The 27,790-nt window shown below is 43.4% G+C and overlaps 1 protein-coding gene and 1 long non-coding RNA gene across 2 annotated transcripts; one reads left to right on the top strand and one right to left on the bottom strand.

Moving 5' to 3' along the window:
* Window positions 1–1,710: 1,710 nt before the first annotated feature.
* LOC134174768 (uncharacterized) lies at window positions 1,711–27,569 on the bottom strand. Its single transcript, XR_009968767.1, has 3 exons — window positions 27,339–27,569; window positions 26,521–26,671; window positions 1,711–1,878 (listed from the first exon to the last, which is right to left on the bottom strand). It is a non-coding gene; the product is annotated as an uncharacterized LOC134174768 (long non-coding RNA).
* On the top strand, window positions 12,576–14,144 carry SERTM2 (serine rich and transmembrane domain containing 2). The gene has a single exon (XM_062639993.1). The coding sequence runs from the start codon at window positions 13,151–13,153 to the stop codon at window positions 13,430–13,432; it is 282 nt and encodes a 93-aa protein (XP_062495977.1). The 5' UTR covers window positions 12,576–13,150; the 3' UTR covers window positions 13,433–14,144.
* Window positions 27,570–27,790: the final 221 nt, after the last annotated feature.

Consider the following 27,790-nt stretch of genomic DNA (forward strand, 5'->3'; position numbering starts at 1 on the left):
GAAGATGGCTTGGGAAGGACAAGGATGAACAGTGCACAGAAGGAACAGGAGAGGAATTGTAGTGGTTGGATGTGGAACTGTGTGTGAAGAAATGAATACTGCTAAAGCAGTGAGGGGAAGCTCAGACTTCAGGAGATAACAGATTCTAGACCTTGTAAAAGGCCTCTCCATTCTTGTAAGAGCATTTACCTTGACTGCCAGCAGGTTTTGAACAAGGCTTCTTCAGTGTCACAAGCATGAGCTGCTATATTTTAAGCTACAAAGCCAAGTCCTGTGAAACATAACAGGCCAATCTCTGCTCTGTGCTGAGCAACAAGAACTTGTCAGTGGGTTACACCAGTCCTGGCTGCAGTCTCAGAGCTTTGGCAGTTGTAACATCCAACAGTGATATGGTGAATTCCAGAGGGTCTGCCACCTATAACATTAAGTGGGCTAATTCAGAGCCCAAGGGAACACAGCACCTTTAGGTGTTGCAAGCCATCTGTTAGCCTTCAGCAACTGAGCAATTCAGCTTTTGCAGACAACCAAGGGACCAGGAGTATATCAAATCCCACTCTGCTCAGCACTTGTAAGGCCATGGTTGGAATACTGTGTTCAGTTTTGGTCCCTGCTGTACAAAAAAGATGTGGACAGGTTAGAGAGGGCCCAGAAAAGGGCCACAACAATGGCCTTTTTCAGAGGACTCTGAAGTGTGCTGTATGAGAGGGGCTGAGAGAACTGGCTTTGTTTAGCGTTCAGAAAAGGTTTACAGGAGACCTTATCAGCATATACTAGTATTTTAAAGGGTGGCTACAAAGAAGATGGAGACTCCCTTTTTACAAGGAGTAACATGGAAAAGACAAGGAGTGACGGGCACAAGTTACTCCTGGGGAGAATCCGACTGGACACAAGAGGATGATTTTTCACACTGAGAACAATCAGCCATTGGAATAACCTCCCCAGGGAAATGGTGGATTCCCCAGTGTTGGACACTAAAGATTTGGCTGGACAGTGTCACTGGAAGTAGAACTGAAGAAGGAAGAAACATTGATAATAAATTGTATGCAGAAGCAGATAATGTGCTTTCTCCTCCCTATTGCACAGGACTAAAATCCTAGGAAATGGAAACAAAGATTTTGTTGGCACTAGTGGCTACGATAGCAAATTACTATCTCTTCCAGAAGTGAAGATAGAGCATTTAATAGCTTTACAGAGAGCAGCACTAGCATTGAGTTGACACAGGTTTAACATTTCCTAAAGCCATTGCCAGGGAAGGGCTGAATGCCTTTGCTTCTCCAGTGGGAGTCACGTGAGTATATTCAGAGTAAACCTGGTCCAGAATGTTTAAATGTCCTTTAACCTGGGTACATGGAACTGCTGTTTAAATGACAGCAGGGACCTGCCAGAGCAAATGCTAGTCTTCAGCCATAGCATGGCATCTATGAAGTACTTCTTTTCAGTACCCTCCCGTGTAGCAAGGCACATCTCATGTGGCCACTATGTGGGCCCAGTGAGGAGGCTTCCTACTGCTTCACAGGACAAGCAGCCTGTCGCTCTTCCAAATAGCATCACCTGATTTCAGTACAAGATCTGTGTGGCAAAATGGTCAAATCAGCTTCCAAGCTGATGCCCAGGCACTAGAAAAGCCTGGGGCTTCAGAAGCTGGCATGGATAAAACCTCCCTGATTTCAGTGAGACTTAAGTGAGGCTGTGTAGAGCAAGGCAGGGTCTTGTGTGCATTTGACATCTGAGAAAAAGAACCAGGTGACCAAGCAGAGGACTTCATGTGTGTCATGCAGGAGAACCATGTGGTTAATTCTTCTGGGTAGAGATCTTTGTCCATATTGAAAATGTGTCTTCATCCATAGAAGCAATAAAGCAACTTTTGTTGGTAGCATCCTAAAAATAAAAAGAGATCACTCTTCTGATAAGAAGGAAGGAATGTTCAACAAGGTTTTTGTACAGGCACTTCACAGAACAGTGGCTTCCCAGACAACTTCATCCCAGAGACAGAAGGGAAATGTATTTTGTGACACATAGGCTGGGAGGGGGCCAAAACTGACTATTAATAATCAGGCACATTAGTTAAGCACAGTCACACAGTGACATTTATTCTTTGCTTCACCAAAAATGAACAATAATGAAGTGAGGCTGCCCAGTGAGCTTGTTTGGTGACTGACCCAGAGGCTGGGGAAGAAGGACCTTGTGACTGCTATTAGACAAAAACAGGCATCAAATGTAAAGACTCCTGGCTTTACCATAAATGTATAGCAGCTGTGTCATGACTCAGATTGAGAGTCTGTCTGGGCTGACATCCTGTCTCCACTCTTGGTAGAAAGCAGTAGACACTAAAAATTGTTGTATAAAGAAGCCTCCAGTGAAACAAAGTGGGAACTCAAACACAGACACTGTGCAGTTTTCCTTCCTTTGTCTTCATGCTGTCTGTTCTTCAAAACTGTGGTGAAAACTGGAGGAAACATGGTTGAAATACAGCCATAGATGCAGACACCGCCATCTCTGCCACCAAACAGGTTTAGAAAGAGTTCATCCAGTCCTGGATGGAAATGCTGAGATCTGAAATGTCAACGTGGGTGGGCAGAGTTCTCTCAGCTGCATATTTTATAAATGAGAACTGAGAAAAGAGATATTCTTCTTGAAGACTGGAATTAAAACAAACCAACCAAAGAAGTAAAAAGTGATGGAATGGGGTCATCACAAATTGTTTTCCATTCAGTATACTGTCATGATTCTTATTTAATGCTAGCAACTGAAGAACTGCACCCCCACCACCACCACTGTCAGTATAGGCATGAGCCCATCTGTTAACTGTGAATCATGTAAATAAGGAGGCATCAGAGACTTCAGAGAAGGGCTGCACTGTTTTGCAGCCAGCATTCCCCACACTCTGCCCACTTTGCATTCAGCTCTATGGTATGGCTTAGGAGGGTTTGGTTAGAATTCAGGGAATAGGTGTTCACATGTTAAAGGCTCTGGAAGTTATGCCTCAGGGGTGCCTGCCAATAGTGAGTTAGTGAATACTTGAGCGTATGAGCTCTGGGCTGAGACCAGAATACCATCCTGCATAATAGTGAACACCAGCTTTAGGATGGTTCTGCTCAGGATTTGATCTCTGAAGAAAAAGCCTTTTACTGATCAGCATTGCAGGCACAGTGCTGCCTGGCAAGTTCAGGTGGTACCTCTGACTGTAGAGGGAGAGGTACACGTTTTAACATGTGTGGTTATAGTTGAGCCCTTCCTCACATCATCTGTGCTGGGAAAAGCACCTTTCAGGGAATCGCATCTAAACCTTAACCCTACAAACTATTCCTGCAGGCAGGAACCTGTGTGAAGCCCTGTCATGGTTTAAGCCCAGCCATAAATCAGAACCAATGCAGTCTCTCTCTCACTCCCCCTTCCACACCCCCCAACCCCCCTCCTGGAGGGATGGGGAGGAGAATCGAAAGAATGTAACTCCCATGGGTTGAGATGAGAGCAGCCCAGTAACTAAGGTATAACACAAACCACTGCTGCTGCCACCAATGATAATAATGATAAAGGAAATTACAAGGGAAGATAATACAACCACTCACAACCCAGTTTGGGTCAGGTGTCCTGTCTCTGCTTCCTCCCAGCTTCCCCTCCTCCCTGGCAGAGCATGAGGCTCAGAAAGTCCTTGGTCAGACTAAACATTACTGAGCAACAACTAAAACCATCGGTGTTATCAGTGCTGTTCCCAGGCTGAAAGTCAAAACCACAGCACTGCACCAGCTACTCAGAAGGCGAAAAAATGACTGCTACTGCTGAACCCAGGACAAGCCCACAGGAGTCAGAGGGCTCTTTGCTCACAGACAAGCCCAGCTCTGGGTGGGCTGAGATGGCCTTTGTGGCATGTCCAGTAGCTTATGAGTAGCTCAACCGCTTGTCCATGGACTAGTAGTAATACTGAAGGCAATGCTGTCCACAGGCAGAGCACGGAGTCATGCAGTGGGGAAATGAGATGGAAATAACAAACTGAACAAGTAGATTTTTAGGCTCCCTCAAGAATAGCCACAGTTTCAGACAACATTTGAAGTGACTAAACCAGAGTGGCCCACTGTCATGCAAGTGAGCACCTCTTGGTTTGTATCTTAGCAACTGGCCAGCCAAAAGCAGACCATAAGCACATCTGAAAGCCTCTCCAGACTCACTTGAAGCTTTTGAGTCTAAAAACTGTGCTGAACTCCCCAGAAAGAGGCACTGCTGCAAGAACTGACCTATTTCAGAAATAATATTCCAGAGCATGGGCTGGAGAAGACAGGATCTGTTTTAAGTTCTGTCCCTGAGTCACTGTTCAACTAACTTTTTGCCAAGGCCCACAGGGACCTGTGCAGGACCTTGATGGAGGGTGGCTGACATGTATTTCCAGTTTGGATCCAGGTGGAATCTGCTTTTTAGCTCTTTGCTCCCAGGGTTGTCTATATGACCCTGCTCACTGCCAGTTGGCCCTTCCTGAGCTGCTTCTCACTGACATATCTAGAGCACTGGAATTCTCCTCTGTGAGTGGTGGTAACACCATTTTGGGGACCTGCAATGCCTTCTTCACAAGCTCTCTCAAGAAAATGAAGTTTAGGACTGTTCCAGACAGAATTCTGTGTAGGACAAAGTAGCCCTTCACTGGCAACAGTAAATCAAATTAGAAATGTTCCTAAAATTTAGGATTAACATCAGACCAGGCTGGATTTCCTCAGTTATCTATGGGAGAAAGTTTCTATAAATAAACTGAAGCATTGCAATATTTCTGATGAAGTTCAAAACAAATCCAAACTGTCAAAACAGCCTGAAGCCTTTCAAAGCAGCAAGACCCTTTTAGTCCAAACACATAAGCATTTGCAGATACACTGGACTGGACAAAACAATCCAGTGTGGGAATGCAGAGAGGAAAAGGCCCTGGGCTCTGCTGGAGCAGCAGGCACATGACCACACGCATTCACGTAGCACTCAGTGCTGACAGATTACTTTTACGGGTGAGGTACAAATGAATATTCCCTTTTCAGAACAGAAAGAAGTGAGACAGAGCGAAGTCAGTACCTTTCCTCAGGGCCCTTAGTGGCCTAAGCAAGAAACAAGCTACAGGCAACTTTCTTCGCTTTCAAAGTTGCAATCCCATGAACTACGGAACTTCTCCTTTAAAGCTGATGGCTGCTAGACCTGCTTCATACAAATCTGATGAGCAATACATGCTTGAATGTCCAAACATTCATTAGAGATCCTTGATTCAAAACCTACTGTAACATGATGGTTTATGTGTTCCACAAGCCTGCTTGTGATATAGGCTATCTGTCACTCAGTGCCGTGGCTATAAAGACAAAACACATTAAACCAAAACCATATTTATGACAGATTCCACTCTGCCACAACAAACACCTCTAAGTGCTGTCACTTGCTTCAGCACCTCTTCCATAGTGACCTACCCTCTCGTTTATAGCACTTGTACTGGTCAGGAACCATCCTGATCTTTGGAAGAACAACTCCCCAGGCAACCATCTCAGGCAGTTCCAGTTGTCTAACTCTCCTCATGGCAGCAAGGGGCCTCCCAGCACCTCTGCAATGACCAGGGCAGGGGTAAGGAAGGCAGGAAAGGTAAAGGACAGGTCTTTTTGCATGTGACATGTCTAGTAGCAGCTGACCACCACAGGAGTTCGATCTTGTAGCCTCTAAGGCTAGAGAGGGGCTGAGCAGCTCTTCAAGATGTCTCATGAGTAGCTATGCTGCAGAGCTACAAAGCCTTAACAGCCACAAAAGGTAAAAATGTGGATGCTTGGCAGCTCCCTTAAATGCTGTTTGACTGTATCTCACTGAGGGACTGTGTAACTGTGAAGTGTCTTGAAAATACAGAAGTGCTAAGTATGATTACAATTGCCATAAGTAATGAATACTACAAGTTGATAGTGCTGAGCTGATTTCTAAGCCATCTGGTGCAGGTTTCTAGCAGTGCTCTCAGGGGAAGTGGGTGAACTCTCTTCCTAAGACCTTTGAAAGCCAGTGAAACTCCAGGCAAGCTAAGCTGCCTCAGTTCAGTGCAACAGCTCTGTCAGCCAAACTCTGCTCCAGGCAGGGATTAACCACATAGGCAAAGTAGAAGAATTGTTTTAACAGGAGGAAAGAGGAGAATAATGGAGAAATAATGAGTTGTCATTAACTGTAACCTCTAAACAACACGTGGAAAATATGTCCAAACACAGAATATGTTTCAGACATAATTTAACACACTTTCTGCCCTGACTGAAAACTCAACCACTGCTTCTGTTTTCTCTGTCATCTTTGACATGTGCACAGGCACCTACCAAATTGTGTCTCTTTCCCAAGTTCAACATACAGCATCTACATTAGCAAAAGAGGCCCCTGCTTGGCCCTGCACCCTCTTCCACTATGAACATCCTCAAATAATGAAAGATCTTTACAGCTGTGGGCTTGAATAAACCATTCTGGGATGTGTCTGCTATGAAAGGGACAGCAATTTCTCCAGTCACTGAAATGCAGTTTTATAAAGAGCCAAAGCATGTGTTCATAGGATTTGTGAATTTGGATAATAGAAGAATCCCTATAGATTATACTCTATACTAACTAACTCACTACCTCATTCACAGATCTTTTTTGCTCTTTGTTAAAGCCACATTTCACTTTAAGACTGGTGGGGGACTATTATGAGATATCATATATATTAACAGACACAGAGCTTGAGATGCAGATGAAATAATGCAAAGGGAAGAACCTAACAAGCTCCCTGTTCTTTTTTTCCCCAAAATTCTTAATGGCTGCTTGAAAAATGACTCTCACTGGGTTTGTATCTGTGTATTTCCAAGGGAATTTGTACACCTTTTTGTGTACACTCAAATTTGTACAACCCCATTTGTCATGGATTGGCCAAAAAATTTACATAGAGATAAAGCCTTCAATACTTGTCAACCATTCAGGAATCCAGCAGTCTTTTAGCCCAGCATTCATCACCCTCAGCTGGTAGAAATTGTGGCATTATCTAAAACTCATCTGTCTTTATTATACCCTGCTACAAAGGGAACAAGAACTCTAATGTACCCATCCAGCAAACAGCAGCTTGATCCTACAAAAGGGAGAGATCATTTACTGCAAAATCAACAAAGGGGAAAAGAGCTGAGCAGAGAAGCTGGATGGCATGGCCAGGGAGGGAGCCTTTCATTTCAGCACTGCTCATTAGCATTGTACAGAAATCAGGGCTGCAGGATTTCAGCACATTCTGTCTCTTCTGCCTCTTGTAACTCAACCAGCAACATAATTCCTGGTTAAATATTGCTCTCACTTGTTTCTTCTTAAATAAGAGGCCCCACACCCAGAGTTTAGAGGTGCTCTCAAGTAGTTTGTTGGTAAAGTAGTAGTTGTACAGATTCCAGGGGGAAATACACATAGTCTTCCCTCCGCTTTATCAATAAACCTTCATTCCTATAGCAGGGAATTGTGGCATAGACTGCACTGCTGGGCACTGCACATGATGATACAACAAAGGAAATGTGAAAGAAAATCAGCAAAGCTGCCTGATAAGTCTCAGTGTTCAGAGAGCCCCCCCACCCCCCCAGAGATCATGGAGGAATGGTATTTTTTCCAGGGGCTATGTTTTATTTACCTAAATAGTGCTGCACTGCAATAAAACACTGTGCTTGTGAGCTCCAGAGACTGAAGAGACCTGTGAGAGAGGGATTTATAATACCCTCCACCCCAGGAGGATGAAAGAGTTGTGTAGATCTGGATTTCATTACCCTTTGGCCCCTCGGCTCAAGCTGTGGCCATGGGGGACCAGAGAGGGAAAGCAATTCTGAGGAGAGGGTTTTGAGATGAAATGTCTCTATTTTGTCACAGAGAAAGTGGCAGAGAGAGAATGAACTTGTCTTTCCCAAACCCCTGTGCGGGACCCACATTTCACTGGGGAACTTTGCTCCCAGTGCCCCAAACACAGGCCACGGAAGACAACCTCCAGGCACAGGAAGCCAAGCGGCCAGCATGGGCCTGCAGGTCAGCTTCACCCCATGAGATGCCTCCAGCCAACCTACCTGCTGAGGCACAGGGACATGGACATGTGAAATACAGCTGCAAACTACTGCTACTCTGTGTATTGGTCCAGCTGTGCTCCTTTGCTGGTGAAACCCTGGGGGTCACTGCACTGCCCCCCAGACTGAGCCACCCTGTAGAAAGGAAAGGAAATCTTGTCCCCCATCCCCCTTCTGAAACATGCACACTAAAACTAAAATTATACTGATTCCTTGATATGGTTTACCCTAATTTGTGTCATAACTGGAACAGGATCACAAAACACACTTCCTTTGTCAGCTGGGGGGAGCTAAGAAATGCAGGTCAATAGGAGTGGTAATCAGAGGGATCAGGATGGTTTGTGTTCTTACCACAACCTCGGCTCGTTCTGCCTCATTGTAGGTAGATCTGTGCTTCACACATTCATAAATTGCTGAAAAAATTTTTGCCCACAACACTGCAAAGCTGGGGTTAAGCTTATTCATGCAGAATTTCAAAGTACTCAAGGGAAAGAGGACCCGTAATCTTAAGCAGCCACACAGCCCTTCCCAAAGCACCAAGCAGCAAGCACAGGGACACAAACACATCAAAAGCTCCAGTGCTGAAGAGCTTGGGGACTACACTGAGGGTTTCAGCTGAAAGGTGACACTTGTCCATGGATCCAGACAGGAGCCCACCTGGGAGCGCTCACCAGGTAACCCTTCCCAAGAGGCACAAAACAAAAAACCTCTCCACCTTCCAGAAAATTAGAGAAAGCACCCGGTAACTTCCTGGCTCGTGTCTTACCCCACAGTTAGGAGCTCAGTCTCATTTACCACTCCTAACCACGGAGGGGTTAAGACGAACCTTGCCCAAAACTTTGCAGCGAGCTGAGCTCACCGACTCCCTCCCCTCCCTCCGCGCCGGGAGGCAACGCAGCCCAGGCGGCACCGTCCTCCCTGTTGAACTGCTGCCTACCGCTGGGCAGGGAGAGGGCTGCTTCCACCCGAGCAGTGAGGCTCCCGAAGAGAAGGTTCCTTGTCCCCCTTCTCCCATCGCCCGCGGAGGAGGGCACCAGCAGTGACGCTGCTCAGTCAGACTCTCAGTTGACATCTCCAGAGCCGGAGGAAGAGCCGTGCCTGCCAGCGAACCGCGCGACTTCAACAGCAAAGGAGAAGAAAGTGCACTCGCCGTGTGTGTTGCTGAACACAGTATCCTGACTCCAGCAATCAGACAGCAGATCTCTTCTGCGCGAATCCCACTCCCTGGGAGGACATGTTCCCAGATAAATCATCAGCAAGCTCATGGGCTGCACTGCCTGCTCTGAAAGGTAACTATGCTTTATTCTGTTCTCTTCCTATGCACTACCACAGCTGAGACACTGACACTATCGTGCACTTCAGCATGACAGCAAAACTACCGTCTGCCACTGAAAGCAGAGACCCCCCCCCCCTTTCCTCTCCCTCAAGTTCTCCCTGGAGAAAATGCAAACCGGGGATGGATTTGATACTTTAACACTTTATTTACACTTCAATGCTGACTTTTCTCTCTAAAGGTCACTTAGGCAGAATACACCTGGTACTGCGTGTGTTCAAACCTTTCTGTGTTTGCCAGCCAGTTCAGTGCAGTCTAACAGCCTTGGAGAAGCTAAAAGTAATTGTTCTGATCTGTTCCACTTGGAGCATTGGGTGGAAAAGCAAAAGAGAACTCAGAATATTGTTTGCACTCTCAGAGATGCTTTGCTGCAAGTGGCACTTCAAGCGAGTATGGGAGTCAAAGGAAGCGAGCAGGCAAGACAAGACATGTTCTGCAGTTGCAGAATACATTTGTACCGTCTGGCTGCACTGTTTTGGGGAAAATCTGACTTTCTCTCCTCCCCTGTACCCTACAAAGGTGCAGAGTAGGGCCATGCAGCCTCCATAAACACTCCCTAAACCTGAAGTTCCCCAAGTCTGATTGCTGTAGCGGGAGCATGGTGATTTGAGTGCCATGAAGGCTTGTGAATTTCCTGTCTCAGTGACACACTCTGAGAAGAAACCTGTTGTTTTGTATGAGTCTTCTATTCTCATTACTGGTTGTTATTACGTGAAGTACATTGGTTTGGGATTTTGTAATCCTTGCTTAGAAACAACCACAAACTGATAAATAAAGAAGTGTCTGCTTGGAATCAATCTGTGCCCACTGAGCATGCTTGGCACATCTCAGAAACTATTATCCAGCCAGAGAAGAATTACTAAGCCTTGATCAACAGCTGAGATCACAGGGAATGTGGGCTCTAGTTATGCTGCTGTGCTCTGTTACAAACTTCTACTTACTATCTCTGTCCATGGACTCAAGGGCTTCCCAAGGAAACCAGTGAGGTTTTGCCTCCTGTGATCTAAGTCATGCAAAGTTACAGTGCTGACCTCCTTTATACACAGCTTTTTATAGAATCCTTGTGTACAACTTATTTCCACATGACTTTGGTCTCTACAAAGCTTCAAGCTTCTGTTCCTTAAAGGGGAGTGTGCAAAGGTAAATCTACTAATACCCAAACCCATGTGCTCAGTGAGGTAATTTGGTAGATTGAAAAGCAAAAATCTTTGGGGTTTCCTAGAGCTACTGAAGTATTTGCAGCTCATTTCTGGGAAAGATGTTGTTAATTCCACAGCTTTCAATGGTCTGAATGGTTGATTGCTCCTGACAATTCTATAGCTGAGACTACAAAACCAAAAAGCTGTGCCAACTCCCCATTGCTAACACTTGTCACTATTAATCTGCTGCTTTTATCAATAAATGCCCAGCTGAACTTTGTTAATTCAATGTCTTGGTTTGCAGTTCATTACTGAACCTCAGACTAATGTCTTCAGTGTTGTGCAGTCTAATGTTATAAAGTATGTAAAGCCATTAGGCTCCCTGCTCCTTAAGGAGAGAAACGAGCTCTGGCTTTTGCTCTCAGGAAGACAGCAGATGAGATGGGCAAAGACACTGCTCTGTACTTGAACCCACAAAAGTGTCAAATTCCAGACTGATTGCATTTCATTATCAACAGAGAAATCATATTGTAGAAACAGAGGTTTAATATGGCAAATAACTTTCTCACCCTCTATTTCCCACCTGATGTGTAACCTAAGAATATTTTTCATAGGGGAAGAATTCCCATTTATAAGTTCAAAGTGTGAAAATCACAGTTACTGCCCTAAAATTGAGAGCAAAAGTGCCTGGCTGCAACACAACCTTCACTTTCATGTCTCACACTTCTGCATCAGCACCAAACCTGCTGCCAGTATAACTAACTGGCGCCAAAGGGGTTGGGTCATCCCCTGGAAAAGTACTGAGCAGCCGTTTTCGCTCCATGCTTGCCCACATCTTCCTGCACAAAGCATAGCGTGGACTCCACTACCCACCCAGGGACTGCAGAAGTCAAGTTTTTCCGTCAGCAGTTTGGCCCAGTTTAGACAGCCTTTTACTAAGCAGGATCTGTCCCAATAGTCCCTAAATTGCATCACTGTTATCTCAAATACTTTGCTACTGAAGAAGGTGTTGCAGGAGTTGGGAGGTAAGGTGTAGATGATCCCCAGTGTCCCTTCCTCAACAACTCAGCACATCAGATGTTTCCTATCACGTGAGCCAAAATAGGGCTGTCTTGCTTGTAATGAAAACCTGGATATCAGCCCCTTGATGACTGAGGCCTCCAGATTTCAAGCAGCTCTCTCTGAAGAACAGCAAGGTGTTGTTCCCATTGGTGCATGGGGAGAACACAACCAAACATTGTCAATAAACAGCTACATTTTACAAGCTGAAGCCTCATGAAAGTCATGATTTTTTGCAGCAGAATGTCTTTTACATGAAATTTTTATCTAAAAGCATCAGAACTCTTATCATTTTGACCTAATGCTTCGTTTTAATCTGACTACCATAGTATATTACCATATTACTATTACTACGTTCACATCTCATGTAGGCGTATATGTAGTGAGCACTACAAATGACTGCATCACTTTGTTTCAGTGTTACCATTTTTGTTTCAGCTAAAACCAAAAAAGCAGAACATGATGCTTTTGGATGCACCATTTGCAGTGAAATTTTGGCATTTACACTTTCTGTTTCCAGCCAGAAGAATTAAAAATGCTAAACCGTTAAGGTTTCTCCCATTTCTAGGAAGCTCTGTTCCCAAGCAGTAAGTGGAGCATCACACCCTGTGACAGAGTTGCCCCAGCAGAACAGGTAGAGTTCTGGATGCTGCCTGGGGCACCCTGCCTCAGAAACAGAGGGTCCTGGTAAATAATGAATAAGACACACATGGTGGAAGACACTGGCTGGATTCGTATCTCCCCTTCCTCTGTGACATCTAATTCCATAGACTGTGGGGCCTTCTCCTACCCATTAAGTAGTGAGTGCTAGTAAAGAAGAGACCTTAACAATTAGATTTGCATGGTCTTTCTTTAAAGTTAAATACTCAGTGCTCCTCCTGATCATAAGGTTTCTCACAGGAGCAGGTGAGGGTTTTCTTATTTGTTCAGGAGATACGACATATAGGCTTTGCTATTCCGATACCTGGTTTCATTTCTCTCTCTCTCTCTCTCATTTTTTCCCTTATAGAAAGTCAACTTTTTGTGTGTTCCTAATGAGAAACTCAAAACTCCATACTCTTTAAGCATGTATCAATAGCTCTGGATTAGGAGAGAAGAGATTCCCCCCAGCAGTCTGGCAAAGCAGAGAACAACCTTCCCCAGCTCACGCAAGGACAACCTACATGCTGTGGGAGAAGCTGGCAGAAAGCTGACTGGAAAACAGCACCTGCAAAGACCAGAGCTGTGCAAACCTTTGTAGTTCAGTTTGCGAGAAGGACTAAAGCTTTTCACCTACCAAAGGAGGTAGCCTATGAAAAGAAGAACCAAAGCATTTTCAGGACAAAATAAAAGCCAGATACAAAACACAAGTCTAATGCTTCTTGTTGTTGTTGTAAATGGCAAAATGAGTTGCAAAGGCCTATCTCATGCAATCTGCTTAACTGTGTAAACCAGCAGTCTTGAGATGAAGAGGATGGAGCAGTTCTTGCTGAAGCCATCGTGTATCCTAAGTTTCCTCTCTTGACCTACTTGGTGAGTCTGGTGAGAGAAGACAGCAGACCTGAAAGTAAATGGTGAAAATGGACCAAAGGTGACAGAGAGCAATGACTGAGCTTTATTTCAAATTCCGTGGAAACCTGACGGGCCGTGTCCACTTTCCAACTCTGGCTACAGAAGCAGACACAAGAGCAGATAAATATTCCAGCCTCTACATGTACATGGGATTGTTCCTAACACTTCTGGCTATACTTCTCATATTGCTTTTCTCCATGCTCTTGCGCCTGAAGCATGTTATTGCCCCAATCACCACGTCTCCAGAGAGCACTGAGAATACAGTCCAGCAGTTCACAGATGTGGAAATGCACAGCAGGATTCCTACCACTTAGAGACCCCAAAGCAAAAAGGCCTGTGTGCTTGTGAAACATGTTTTGTTCTGCAAAATGGTTGTGGAAAGAATCTCTGCCTGTCTGTTGAGCCCTAGAACTTACTGCACAACCATCAACAGCAGCACAGAGCATCTGGAGAGTGTCAGGCAGCACAGACTGACTGGCTGGTGCCCACTGGCTGTTGATACTACATACAATGTGTGTGCAACAGCCTCAGTAAAACTGACATTACAGAAACCTGCTGTTAGGAAAGCCTCCTATCCCTCCAAAAGGCCTTGCAGAAAACAGTAAAAGCCACAACAACAGCCAAAAACCCAGAGAGACACGTACCAGAATGTGTTCTGGAGCCTGGATTTGCTGACTTATCTCTCTGCCCTTGAATTCCTTGTGAAGAGTTGAATCAAGAAAGTGAAGTGGCGTAAGCAGGAAAAGCCCATGGGACATGTACAGAAATTATCAGTGGTTTGGAAATTCTCAGGTATTTATCCCATTCAAGAAGGAAAACCATAAACTGCTTTTTTTCCCACTTGATTGGCAGATTTACACAGCAGAGTTTCAGAAGTATACAAATGTGTCATCACCTGCTGGAAGTATTGGTTCCTGACATTAACAACCACACAGGGAAGAGTTGCATTCCAGATATCAGAAAAAGACGGAACTTTTAAAAGAGGAAAGAAAATAAAAATAAAATTGAACAAATTTTGAAAATAAAAATAAAATTGAACAAAACAATTGAAAATCAAAAGAAAGCATCAGCAGGAAATGAGCAGCAGGAGACAAAAAGACATTCTACCTCTCTCTGCCTTTGTTCTCCATTAGATAACTGAGGTGAATACAATCATGTTCATGCCATTTAGCCTCCCAAGTATCACTCAGTAATTAAAATGCAGTGTGAAGTGTGAATCAAATGGACATCATTCTCCTAAACAGACCCAAATTCATAATCCCATTTCCTCTCGTACTCATGTTGGGTTTTCTTCCTCAAAAGACAGACCAGTTCTGCCAAAGCTTTTTCACTTTTCATTTGTTTTCCTCCAAAGAAAGTTGAAGAAACGCCAGGGCCTGGCACTGCAATAATGAATAGTGTGAACAGCTTTGGACATAGACTAATGGGGAACACACAGATGGAAAGTTAACCCACTGAGCACTAAAAGATAGCACTGGATTCAAATATCCTGGCAGATCATTTGGAACAGTGAGGAAAAAAAATGTTTCTTTACATTTGTGAAATGATAATCTGACCCAATCCTCTCACCTCTGACTGATGCACAGAGACAGACTTTGCTTCTGTGGATGGGAAAGATGGAATCAAATACAGCACGTTACTGCTGGGAGAGTCACTGCCTCTTATAGACAAACCTTGAGCAACATTGTTTGAGCTACGTCTTTACAAGGCATGAATTTTACCCATCTTCTCTTCTTTATTTCAGTCTCATTCTGGCTTAGCTATACAAGCCCTATGTGCTTTCCACATTTATATACACTTATTTGCCAATTCTTTCTCCAAGGGCTTGGGAAGTATAAAATCTCCACACAAAACCAATGCTAAAATTAGAGAAGACACTGATTCCATGGACTTGTATTAGTAACAAGAAACTGCTTCTCAAATGCTTTGTGTACAACAGGTTCTTTATTTACCTTTAAAAGTCTGTATATGGGTGAGCTGTTTGGTTTGGCTTTTATAGCTGATTGTGTTTGTGTGGAGAACAGAATGATAAGTAACATCCATACTGGATACAGTTGGTCCACAGGCAGGACTAGTATTTTCTCAGTGATATATTTAGTACAAAACTTTAAAAATTGCTTCCTTATTTAGAATAGCACCTTTTATACTCCATTAACCACACACAAGCAGGTTTAATCTGTGAAATAGCACAATGACTGCAATGCTCCAGGCTTGGGGAAGAGCAGCTGGAAAGCTGCTCATGGAAAAGGACCTGGGGGTACTGGCTGATGGAGCTGAACATGAGCAGCTTGTGCCCAGGCAGCCAAGAAGGCAAACAGCATCTTGGCCTGCATCAGCACCAGTGTGGCAGCATGGCCAAGGCAGTGATGGAGGCTGCACCTCAAATCCTGTGTCAGTTCTGGGCCCCCCACTACTAGAGAGACATTGAGGTGCTGGAGTGGGGCCAGAGAAGGTCAACAGACCTGGGGAAAGGCCTGGAGCACAACTGTGATGGCGAACAGCTGAGGGACCTGAGGGGGCTTGGTATGGACAAAAGAAGGCTCAGGGGGGACTTTATCGCTCTCTACAGCTACCTGAAAGGAGGATGGAGCACGGTGGGGGTCAATCTCTGCTCCCAAGTGATAAGACAAGAGGAAACAGCCTTAAGCTGAGCCAAGGGAGGTTTAGACTGATACTAGGAAAAAGTTCTTCACCAAGAGGGCAATTAGGCATTGGAGCAGTGGTGGAGCAGTGGTGGAGTCACCACCCCTGGAAGTATTCACAAGCTGTGTAGACAAGGCCCTCAGTGACATGGTTTAGTGGTGGTCTTCCCACTGCTGGGGAACAGTTGGACTTGATGATCTTAAAGGTCTTTTCCAACCTAGCTGATTCTGTGATTCTATGATTCTAAGGGAATACAGCAAACACACTCTCAGCAATATCCACATGCCATGCTTGCCTGTGTTTACCTGGAAAAGAAGGCAGGAGGCAGGTTGCCCTTGAGCTTTCTGCCACAGGGATAATACACAGGTATCACTAGGCAGGATGGCGGCTTCACACCCCATCTAAAGATTGGCTCCTCAGGGAGCGCTACTCTCAGTACTGCACAAGAGCACAAATTCTGTGTGATAATTTGGATATTAATCCAACTAAGACAGACAGCTGCTGAGTTAGTTAATGACATTTAAATGTAACAAAAATCCATGCAGATCAAGTTGGCTTGGTATTTGTCACTCATTCAGCCATCAGGAAGCAGACTAGCCCAAGACATTTCTCTTGTCCTCTACAACTGCTTAATTTTTCTGACGTGACATTCAAAAGCTACAATTTAGAACATAAATGTTCTAACATATTAAATCAGCAACTAAACCACATGAGCCAGCACAACTATCACTGAAAAAAACTTATTTCCAAGAAGCTGCAGGACAGATTCAAATATTGACATAAACATCAGCTCTACTAATGGGAAATGATAGTATCAGAATTTAAGTTGGGACCCAAATTCTGCTTGCTCTGACCTCAGCTGAAAAGCTGCCAGAGGCAGATGTCAAGACTGTGTTTCTTCCCTTCATACTAAAGAACGTTAACTCAGAAGTGTCTCACAGCCCTTTAAAACTTATTCAATAAATATACTGCAAATAAAAAAGTAACCACTTTGTATATGATTACATTTTATCACATGGTATCTTTGAGCAGACTGTGTATTTCTATGTAATACTGCTAAGGAAGGCAGCCCTATCAACACAAGTTTTCCTTTCTAAAGCTTCATTTCACACAAAGTATCTGTCCCACTTGATATATCAACAGTCCCAGAGGCACTCAGAGTGCCTCACCTGATTGTACAATGCCACCAAATTTTAAAGCCTTTCCCATTGAGAAATAAAAGAATGTCTTTTCCCCCTTTTCATTCTCATTTGTAATGTCCAAGACCTGACATCACCAAGAAAAGAGGCTGCTGGATGCATTGCTCTGTGTTTGCTGAGTGGGACTTCGTGGACTTTCGCATTCTTTAGCTATATGGAGTGGCTACTGGAACTTCTGCATGGATTTGCTGGATCTTGGAGAACTGCAGGTTCCATACCCTTCCCCTCCAGGAGTCTGTTTCCTTCTCACTTGTCCATCTGCTACAGAAAATTGGGGGTGCTTACAAAATAAAGAGACATGGTACTATCAATGGTCACTGCTCTGTGCCATTCCCATGTGTGGATCTGAGGGACTAGCTCATATGCAGAAATAGGCTCAAGCAGTGCCACTCATTTCAGATTAATTGTTGGCTTTAGGGGGCATCTGTGTAAAGTATCACTTGAAACGAGACAGTTTGTTCCCAGCTTTACTTCTGTCTTAGACACTGGAAGCAAATACGATTATTTAGTAAATTCCTCACCTTCTCTATTCAGCCACAGGGATGCACTGCCAGCAGAAGACTCTGGGATGCTGACAGACTATGGGACTATTCAACAAGCAGTTCTTTCCACTGAGTTCAGATGCAGCAAATGCAGTTGAGCTATACCCAGTTTATCTTTGTGCATGTCCTGTTGCTTCTCCTTCCATTTACCTTTGCATATCACTGTGTGAACCACTTACACAGGAAACTGCTAGGAAGAAATTATCTAAATAAAATCTTTACATTCTTAAAGTCACATTCCCTTTGATGTAATTTAAAGGTAAAAATGAGGAGAAGCCAACCACCTTTCCTGACTTGTTATCACATGGTTTGACTTCAATGTTGCTGATGCAGGAAGCCTGTGAGGTTTTGTCTCATTTCTGCAGATTTTGTCTTTGTGGGTGTATAAATTCTCTCAATTGTTTCCCACAAGGAAAGACAAACACTGCAAACAAACGTCTCCATGGCCAGGAAGCAGTGAGAGCTGCTGTCTGTCCCTCAGGTGATTAGATGCAGCTATTTCCACCTCCCAAGGCATCATCTTGCAGCAGTAATCATCATTTGTTTTCATTTTTCTTAGTAGACCCGTCTGTAAATAAATGCGACCTGCTCTTCTCCTCTGGGGAAAGCTGTTTCTGCCTTCTTGTGAGTCTGAAAGATCTTTCATTCAGTGTTATGAAGGATGTGAGACCATTCCATTGAATGAAAATAGGAGTTTGAACTCAATTTCACCAAACAGCTGGGGAAGGAACCGTTTAGGCCATTCCAGTGTGTACCTGTGGTTATCTATCTCATCCTGGAGTGACCATAGCCTATTCTTTGTCATGCTCATCTACAACCATCCTCTGCTGTGCTGAAGAAGCCCTGCAGCTCTTCTCTCTGCTTTTTTGCCATTCTGCAGTCTTTTGAACAACCCCCAGTAGAGCACTGCAGCTTAATGAACTATTTCAGATTTGCAGAAATCCAATCAAATCGATGTTGGAACTTGGTCTGAAGAATAGGACTGGGAGTGGGGAAATCAGCGGGTTTTCCCTTTTCCATCACAGGCAACCCAGTTTATGATATAACATGCTTGGTGACAGGAACTACAATACACAAAGCTAACTGCATGCCTAAGAAGTCTGGGTAGCCACATTAGTTTGGAGTGTCTCAGAACTTAGGAGTATCATAGAACTTGTTTTCAGCCCTTTTCTCCCAAAGTTTCTCTAGTCCAACATTATTACTTGAGTATATGTCAAGAAATCTATCAACTCTCCATTGACAGTAACACTTTGAGGCATAGGACCATCACGCTATTTATTTAGTACAAACCTAGATGAAGAATGAGGGAAGTTTATCCAAACTACTTCCCATTCCCTCTCTGTCTCCCAGGGTATTCCTTCATCTTTTCCTGTGTTTTTTGTTGTGGTAAGTGGCTGGCACAGGCTCTCTCTCTGATTCTCTCTATCTACTGAGAAATGTATTCTAATTAGAGTTCTTTAAGAGTTTTAGCATTTCTAGAGGGAATTAGTTCTTTACAGAAGCAGGGTTTTCTCCAGTGTGGGATTCATACCATAATTAGACAAAATGTTGGGCTAAATCCCAGTGGAAAAACTGCACTGTAATTGGTGTTCATTTTTGCTACATAAACCCATGGAGACCATGCTGATTCCTCTTATTGCAGCCACTTCTGAAGCACAGTGTTCAATTTAAAACTGATGTATCATTATTATGTAGTACCCATAAATATCCTCAAGACTTTATTCATCTAAGAAATCTGATGTGAACCTTCTTCCTCTGAGAAAAATAAAATGTCCCAAAGAACATTTAAGATTAGTGGCATTCGCATTGCCTGCTCTCAGAAGCAACAGATAACAGCCAGCCATGCTTTGCCTCATGGCTTTTGTTCAGGCATCATTGAACTCAAGTGGGAAAAGAAACACCTAGCATGGCACAAATCACATCTGGATGTCAAAGTTAGGTGCACAAAAGAATTTCTTCCAGCCTACAGAATATATAGGGCAAGAAAACAGCTGATTACAATCATAAACCAGAGGTACCAACCACCAAAGACAGATCTTGTTGAATACAAGCAATAAGTGGCCAGATTTTGTGGAAGAGAAATACAAATATTTAAATGGTTTGACTGCATCTAACAAATCTTTAATGAGGATGGGTGTTGTTAGGAATTGTGAGCAATCTCACAAGGTTTTGCTGATTTCAGAAGCCCAGGATGCTCAGGATGAGGCCAATCAGTTAAAGTCACCACCACAACAACTGTATTTTTATGGAGGAACAAAACAGTTCTCTGTGTATATGCAACTCTTCTGGCTAATGAGCACCTTGGGGTAGGTTGTTCACAAACAGTAAACAGAAAGGGACCTGCACTATATCCCAGCAGTACCTTGTGCAATACCCGGCTCAGAATCAATGAAGATTTCAGCTGAATCCTCCCCAAGTCACTGCCTCACAAAATAAAAAATAGAATTCCAGGTTCAGAGGAACCAAAGGGAATGATTTTGCCTATCAAGACAGAAATCAAAGGTCCTGGAGGGAAATGGGGCACTGTCTGCTTCAGAAGATGTTTCCTTCTGATCTTATACATGAATCATTTCTTCAATATCAAAGCTCATTACATTTAGAAATACTAACTTATTTTACTAGTTATGCCAGAGGTGTCACCTTATCAACTGTGGGTGCTGCCAGGCAATTATATCCCTTTGCTAAGGGACAGAAAAAGAGCATTATGTGCTTCATGGCAAAGGCATTGGGTCAAGTTCAACATTGTCTGATAGCAACCTGGTCCCCAGGAGCCTGCAAGTATCCTCCATCCAGTTTCTGATGGCCACCTAACTGCCATATCTCCAATGAAAGCTCAGAGCCATTACCGAAAGGACCATGCTGTGAAGCATGAAGAATATTCTCTGCCACAATTCCACCTCCCACACAAGACAAAGGAAAGCTGACCTGAAAGTTTCACCTCACTTTTGTATCAAAGATCTCTATCTACCCTCAGCTGTCAACCCAATCTGACTTGACAAAATCAGACAAATCAAAACCAAGGCCCTTCATTTGTACTGGTTTAACCATGAATCACCATTTTAGTATGGCACAGTGACAAGAACAGTGCTTTGTAGTGCGCTGCCAACAGGAAACATTGGTACACAAAGTCTTATTTAAATGAACAGTCATATTTAGTATCCAAATGTCTCTTAGTTTCATCAGGGAAACGGAAAGGCAGTGTTACTGTAAGTGGAAGCACAACTACAATGTTACTGTAAATGGAAGTACAGGCGGCCATGCATAAGCATGCTACAGGGTGCAGCGAACAGGACTACTGTGAGTTCAGCAAAGTTTTCTCTGGGGACAATACAAAGTTAAACAGTCTTGTTTTGACATCAGCGCACGCATCAATAATGACTCTCCCAAATGTAACCCTGAGTTCTGTTTTAGATCTAAGTCAGTTAAATTAACACCTGGAATGAATCTAGTCCAATATTTCTCACTGAGTTCTAGCAAGATTATTTATTTTAAATAGCTGAATGTTATCCTGGAAGTATGATGCAAGAGATCCTGAGAGAAGATGCACCATTACATGTCGATACCTAAATAAGAATATATACTTGTAAAGTGCACAGGCACACACACTCAAAACATGACTATATATCTCTCTTAGGCAGCTCTCTGCATACATACTTAGGACATTAAAAAATAAAAGCCACAATTTTTTATCTTCACATCCTTGTGAAATGTACCACATGAATATTAATCCTCTGGTTTGCCTCTGCATAATATATTTCCAGCATTTATGGTGGCAAGTAGAAGGCCATAAACAGGAAATGCAAGCAAGCGGAGATGTTCTGGTATTGATTCTTCTCACTATGATTCACTGCTATATAAACATGCAAACAAAAATAATGGTGGCCCAGACAGAGCTGTTAAAGAATCTCTGAGTTGGATCTCAGTGGTCTGTATCTAGTGGCTACATCAAGCCCTAATGTCTAATGGAAAGCAGACTGTAAATAATAAGCTTGCACCTTATTAATACAAACAAAAAGGAGAGAGAAATTAATCACAACTTCGTCACTGCTATTAGCACCCCTACTGCTGCTGTAAAAGTCTGGGAATGATGCAGCCGGTGCGGTCCCTCTGAGCAGGACTTGCTAGAAACAAGCAGCTTGGCACATGAAACATCATTCCATGTTTCAGGCCTTGTGCACGTCTCTGTTCATCGCCTGGGAAATGAATCTCATATGATTTCACTATTTCACTTTGGTTTTGAGAGCCAGCTGGGGAAGAAAAAACGGGCATTGCAAATGTAAAGATGCGAATACTATTCTGAAAAGACAAACAGAAAGGAGCCTGCATGCTTGATACCTTTCAGTCTCCTGGATGCAGTGTATGCGGGCAGCCCTCTACTGGTATAAACACCACTGATCATGTTTGCCCAGCACCCGTGCTCTTCCGTTTTCTTCTCAGGCAGAATCAGAGCAGCTTTTCATTAGTTGTAGGGTATATTCAGCTAGTCTACATACTTGATCAGTGCTCTGACTTAGGTGTCTCTGGGCTTCTCTGGGCAACCTGAACAGGTTCATACAACCTTCACAGTAAAGAACTTTTTCTAGTATCTTCTCTAAATCTCTCCTGTCAGGTTAAAGCCATTCCCCCTTTTCTTATAACTAACTGCCCTTGCCAAAAGGCCCCTCTCCAGATTTCTTGTAGGCCCCCTTTAGGTACTGGAAGAATGTTATAAGGTCTCCCCTTAAGGGGCCTTCTGTTCTCCAGGCTGAACCAGCCCAGCTCCCTCAGCATGTCTCCAGAGGAGAGCTGTTCCAGCCCTGACAGCATCTCTATGGCCTCCCCTGGACTCTCTTCAACAGCTCCAAGTCCTTCTTATGATGAGAGCCCCAGGGCTGGATGCAGGACTGCAGGGGGGGTCTCATCAGGACAGAGTAGAGGGGGAGAATAGCTTCCCTTGACCTGCTGGTGATGCTTCTAAAGCTGTTGGTTTACTTGAGTATAATATGGTATTTCCTTCAAAAATGCACATCAAAAAGAATAACTGAAACATGAAATTTATCCCAATTCTAGTAAAAACGCATGCAAGGCACCTTAGGATTTGCTGCCTTCAGAGAACACAGCTTGATTTCAGGGAGTCTGACTTGCCTGGATGAAAATTAGTTTTTAATACATTTGGTTGTCAGAGGGATTATGCAGGAATCTGGAATGGCAGGCCATTCCTACAGTGCTTTGCTGTGGAGGTGTTTGCTAGTGGCCAGTAGGCAAGGAATAGTGGCGTGTGTTTTCCACAGAGAGCAAGGACTGATGCCAGACTGTACCAGGCAGAGGTTCCCTGGGGAGCTGAAGGGAGTTGCCAGGAGACATCACCAGATCGAGTGTTCACAGAGACAGACTCAAGACTCCCTCCTATGTTTGCATACCAGCCTGTTTTGCAATCATTCTTCACATGATTTCCTTTACAATCTCCCAAATATCCCCACCACTTACTAGAATTTACCAGCTTTGAGAAATTTTATGTGATATGAAGCCCACTTTCTGGTTCTTTAATGTGAGCATTTTACCCTTAGAGGCATCACACATCAGTAAAGATCCAGCTCACGAGCCAGTTGAGCCACACTCCTTGTAACAAGGATTGAAACACAGTGTATGCTATGTCCCAGTTTAGAGGGGACCTGCTTCATGGGCAGGACAAAGACCAGCAGCACTTCCATAAATTAGTAAGCTCTGAGCTTCCAGAAGTTAGGTCTCAAAGAATCATGACATTGTTTGAATATTCAGCAAAACAGGAGTAATAAAAAGACACATATAGTTACAGACGTACAATAAACGTTATTTATGTGTTAGTCTTCAGGGCCTTCAGATTCAGCGAGTCATTTTCTCAGTCCCCTCTTCAGAAGCATAAAGCCTTAAAAATCATGATTATCAATTCCAGAACATGGGGCTTCAAGATTTGCCATCAAAACTCCAAGAAATCCATGAGGGCTGTCAGATCATGGACACTCATTCTAACAAAGCCAAAGCCTCCCTTCCACTTCAAATGTAAGATATTTAGTCAGTGGACACAGTTCCTCTGTGCTGCATCAGCACCTGTCTTTTGCCAGTCAGCCCTGAGGAAGAGGTGACCTAACATCCCCTTCACTGTCTTCAGTCAGTCTGAGCCTCTCTGCAAGCGATCTGACAATCCTTGCTGACAAATAACAAGCCCACAAAGAGACAAGTCAAAAGATGTAGAAATGTTGTGATGAAATACTTCAGTGTACTATTTAAATTCACCTGACAAATGTTCCTCTGTTATTTTCCCAGACCAAGCATCTCTGAATCATGATAATATAAAGGAATCATTCCCCAGAATGTTCTCCATCTAATTTTCACAGTTCCCTATAGTAACAGAAATACCCCTCATAGGTACAGCAATACATCTGAATGACAAATGTAAAGGAAGTAAACATTTTTTCAGTTAAAATTTATATAAAGCCAACTAGAAATAGAAGTAAGACTATCTTTACTCCTTTTTCACATTCATAAACATACAAAAAGTACTGAAGCTTAATGTAAATTTAGTGTGGAGAAATCTAATAGCTCTCTTGTGCCTCATGTCAGCCACTGCACCATTATATCACAAGCCAAATGGAGAATCAATCTGTGCACAAAATACAGGGTAAAAGAAAGACAGGGTTGTATGTTTAACTAACTAGTCATTGGGTTTTTGATTCAAAGAAAATCAGACTTTGTAGGCTTTGAGCTTTACCTGCCTTTCTGTTGGTGTGTATGTTTTAATGATTCATTATGGTTCATTATGTGATACCTTGTCTCCAGCCTGTGCGTTTCAGGAGTCATCAGAGTTTTAGTGCACCAGTTATGAGTTAGTCTTCAAAGTTCAAGAGCAAACTGAGGGCAGAACATAGTTTTCAGACACCAAGATGTGAACTGACTGGTTTACTTTTGTGCATTTTCTCACTCCTGAATAATATAATTATGGAGCTTTCAGGGCAAACTTTGGCAAGCTGAGCTGAATACAAACTGACAGTGCTCAAAACTGAGCCATCCAGAAACATTTCAAATAGAAGCCAAGGAGAAAGGAGGAGGCACACATCATCTCTCACTTTAAAAAAAACAGCTTGCACTCCTGCCATCTTCAGTTTTTTGCTCAGATGTTGTCATGGGAAGAACACATTAGAATATAAATTATGCCATATAAAGCACAGATGGGAGCAATCTTTCACAAGAATGTATATTCCATTTTAGCCCTCTCTCTGGTGTCTTGGACTACATTATGTCAGATTGAGCCCATATCTCTTGAATGCCCCTCATAGTATCTCACACACATATCCTGGAGTTAAAACAACTGGCATTGGAAAGAGACTCGCCAACACAAGCAGGGATATGTTCACCCAAGGTCTGCCCCAAAGGGAAACTGCCTTAAAGCCATAAGGGATCAGCTCCAAGTATCTCATTCTGCAAATGATCTGTACTTCTCATGGACCAGAGAATAAGTGCTCATGGACAAAACTGTACCCTACACAACTTTTAATGAAAATAGCAGGCACAAATTACCATGAGATCGAGTCCTGTAATGGATGGCTTTCCCTTTTCTCTTTACTTTGAAATCATCCTGACAAGCCTAACTCCATGTGCAAATGGGATGCATCCTCCACTAAAAACAAAGCAAATTTAAGTCACTGCAATGTTACTTTTGAGTATTTTCTTCTAGTCCCTACCCAGCGTGATGCTGGGAATATAAGCTGCAGAGGATACTGACTTTCAGTGACACATGGAAAATACCAAGCTGGAATCACACAGACCTGCTCCATACCACAGAAATAATTCCAGTAATTTCTGAATTCTCATCATTCTAGAAAGCAAGTGAGCAAAACAGGGTCCTGTAGAAGTGAAATTCAGCATACATAAAAAAAAAAATGAAAAGAATCAAATGCAAAACCTGATGATTGTTGTACATGAATCTGTACACAATGTATTGTAAAAATAGCTATATTAACCCTTATTTCAAACAACACTGTATATAACATCTTCCACAAGGAGACTGAAAAGGGATTCAGTGTAAGGACTCCCTGTTGACAGGTGCTCACTTGCTCACTCCTCGACGTTTTTGATTAAGAAATCTGAACTACAGATTCCTGTTCTAACTGCAGAATCAATGTGTGGGTGTATCATGATGGTGAGGGTTTTTTTCAATTTGGGCAGAGTAAGAGCATGCATTTGGTTATTTACAGTGCTTTAGATACAAATGAGCAGTAATTTCCTAAACTACTGTGATTAACCTACTATAAAATAATTACATAAACAGGAAAACACTCCAATGTATTTAAATTCTATCTCTTAATAAATTGCAATCATATAATTATCCTGAACTTAACCTTTTATGACAAAGTTTATGTCCTGACCCACATCTCTGATAAACAATGAAAAATTTATCATCCTTCCTTTCAGCCCAAAATCTGACTTCCTGCCATCAATTGTCAGGATCTTGACCGCACTAATAAAGCTCATCCAGTTTCAACCCTCTGCCATGGGCAAGGACACCTTCCACTACCCCAGGCTGCTCCAAACCCCGTCCAAGCTGGTCTTAAACACTGCCAAGGATGGGGCACCCACAGCTTCTCTGGGCAACCTCTGCCAATGCATCACCCTCAATAGTAGAGAATTTATTCTTAATATCTAATCCAAATCTGCCCTCTTTCAGTTTAAAACCCTTATCCCTCATCCTATTATACTCTCTGTTAAAAGAATTCTTCCCCATCTTTTCCTGTGGGCCCCTTTAGGCACTGGAAGCTGCTCTAAGGTCTCCTGGGAGCATTCTCTTCCTGGGAGCATTCTCTTCCCCAGACTGAACAACCCCAGCTCTCTCAGCCTATCCTCCTAGGGAAGGTGCTATCTTTGTGGCCCTCCTCCTCACCCGCTTAAGCAGGTCTGTATCTTATGCTGGGATGACAGAGGTGAGTTGTAGGTGTCCTTGCTGCTAATTCTGTTCCTGAATTGCTATTTGGGTTTCCTGGATTGATCATGCAAATAGCAGGTTACCTTGTGTTTGCCTGATGGTCGCGGGACTGCTGGACCTGTTGCTGCCTCTGCTCTTGCTTGCTTTTCTCTGGTGAGGGTCAGGCTGTGCTCTGTTGGAGAGGTGTTTGCCTGGCTTGTGTTTTGGTCACCCTCAGCTCCTGGCTTCCTTGTCCTGAGGGACAGCAGTAAGAGCTGGATGAGGCTGGTCAGGGCCACCCTGTGCATTCAGGACTCTGATATTGTTTCGCTCTACAGCCTGTTTCCCAAGATAAAGTACCACCCTCCCCCTGGCCATGTCTGCTGTCAGCACCATTTGCTTGAATAAAAAAATAAATTCATTTCAGTGTGGCTCATTATGCTAAATGAAAGCAACGGGGGGCTAATGAGCATTGTGAATGAGCCATTAACATGACAATCAGCGCTATCCTCAAGATAGCTACATCTTTCCTACATCTTTCTTGGAACACTCAGTAGCATTATACAGATGTGGCCTCATCTATTAAATTTAATTCAGGAAACAAATAGATTTATATGTCTGAGTAGTTTCTTTCTGTAGAATTGTACATTGTGTTACACTTGCAATTAATAACAAAGCCCTGATAGTTCATTTTGTGGAACTGCTAAGGGGTTAGTCTTAGTCTTCAGTGGACAGGACTGTGCTAACAGAGTTAATGTTTGGATTATTTGGAACCCAGAATGTTGTCCCTCTCCCACTTCCCCCTGGTTTTCATCACGAAAGGGAAATGTACCTGAAACAATAAATTTACTAATGACTTCATCTTTGCAATGGAGTTAATGTGGTTTAAACAGCATTTTTATATTTCAGAAGTGGCCTTCACCTCCAGCCTCAGCTCCTGCCTGATTCACTGTCCCTTGGCTCTGAGGATCACATTCCACAGGAAGCTGACATGCCTTTGCTCAAGGAAGCAGTCTCCTCAGACCTCTTAAGAAGGCAGGAAGACTGCCCTGAAACAGCATCAGAAAGATGTGTGCTTAAAGGGCAATAGGGAGGAGGAGAAACCTACTTGTATTCAGTGATACTCAGAATGTGTCTTTCAGAAGGCCAAGGGAAGAAGGCAAAAAAAAACCCTCTTCAGTGTTTTCAGACACTGCTGCATTGAAGGTTTTTAGAACACTCAATTGTCTGCACATGATCGCCTCCACGAAAAGCTTTTCATAGCACTGCCTTGTAGCTGGAGACACAGAAGATGAGCAGCTCCCCAAGGAGCTAACACTGGTCACTGGCGAAGTGAGGGAAAGAAACCCGGAGGATCTGAAAAGGATTCCAGGG

The sequence above is a fragment of the Pezoporus occidentalis genome, unplaced genomic scaffold (genome assembly GCF_034315485.1).
Source record: "Pezoporus occidentalis ecotype Australia unplaced genomic scaffold, CSIRO_AGI_Poc_V1 ctg63, whole genome shotgun sequence".
NCBI classification, from domain to species: domain Eukaryota; kingdom Metazoa; phylum Chordata; class Aves; order Psittaciformes; family Psittacidae; genus Pezoporus; species Pezoporus occidentalis.

Excerpts from the sequence above, each read along its gene's own strand:
- SERTM2 (XM_062639993.1), top strand. The coding sequence starts at position 13,151 with ATGACTGAGCTTTATTTCAAATTCCGTGGAAACCTGACGGGCCGTGTC.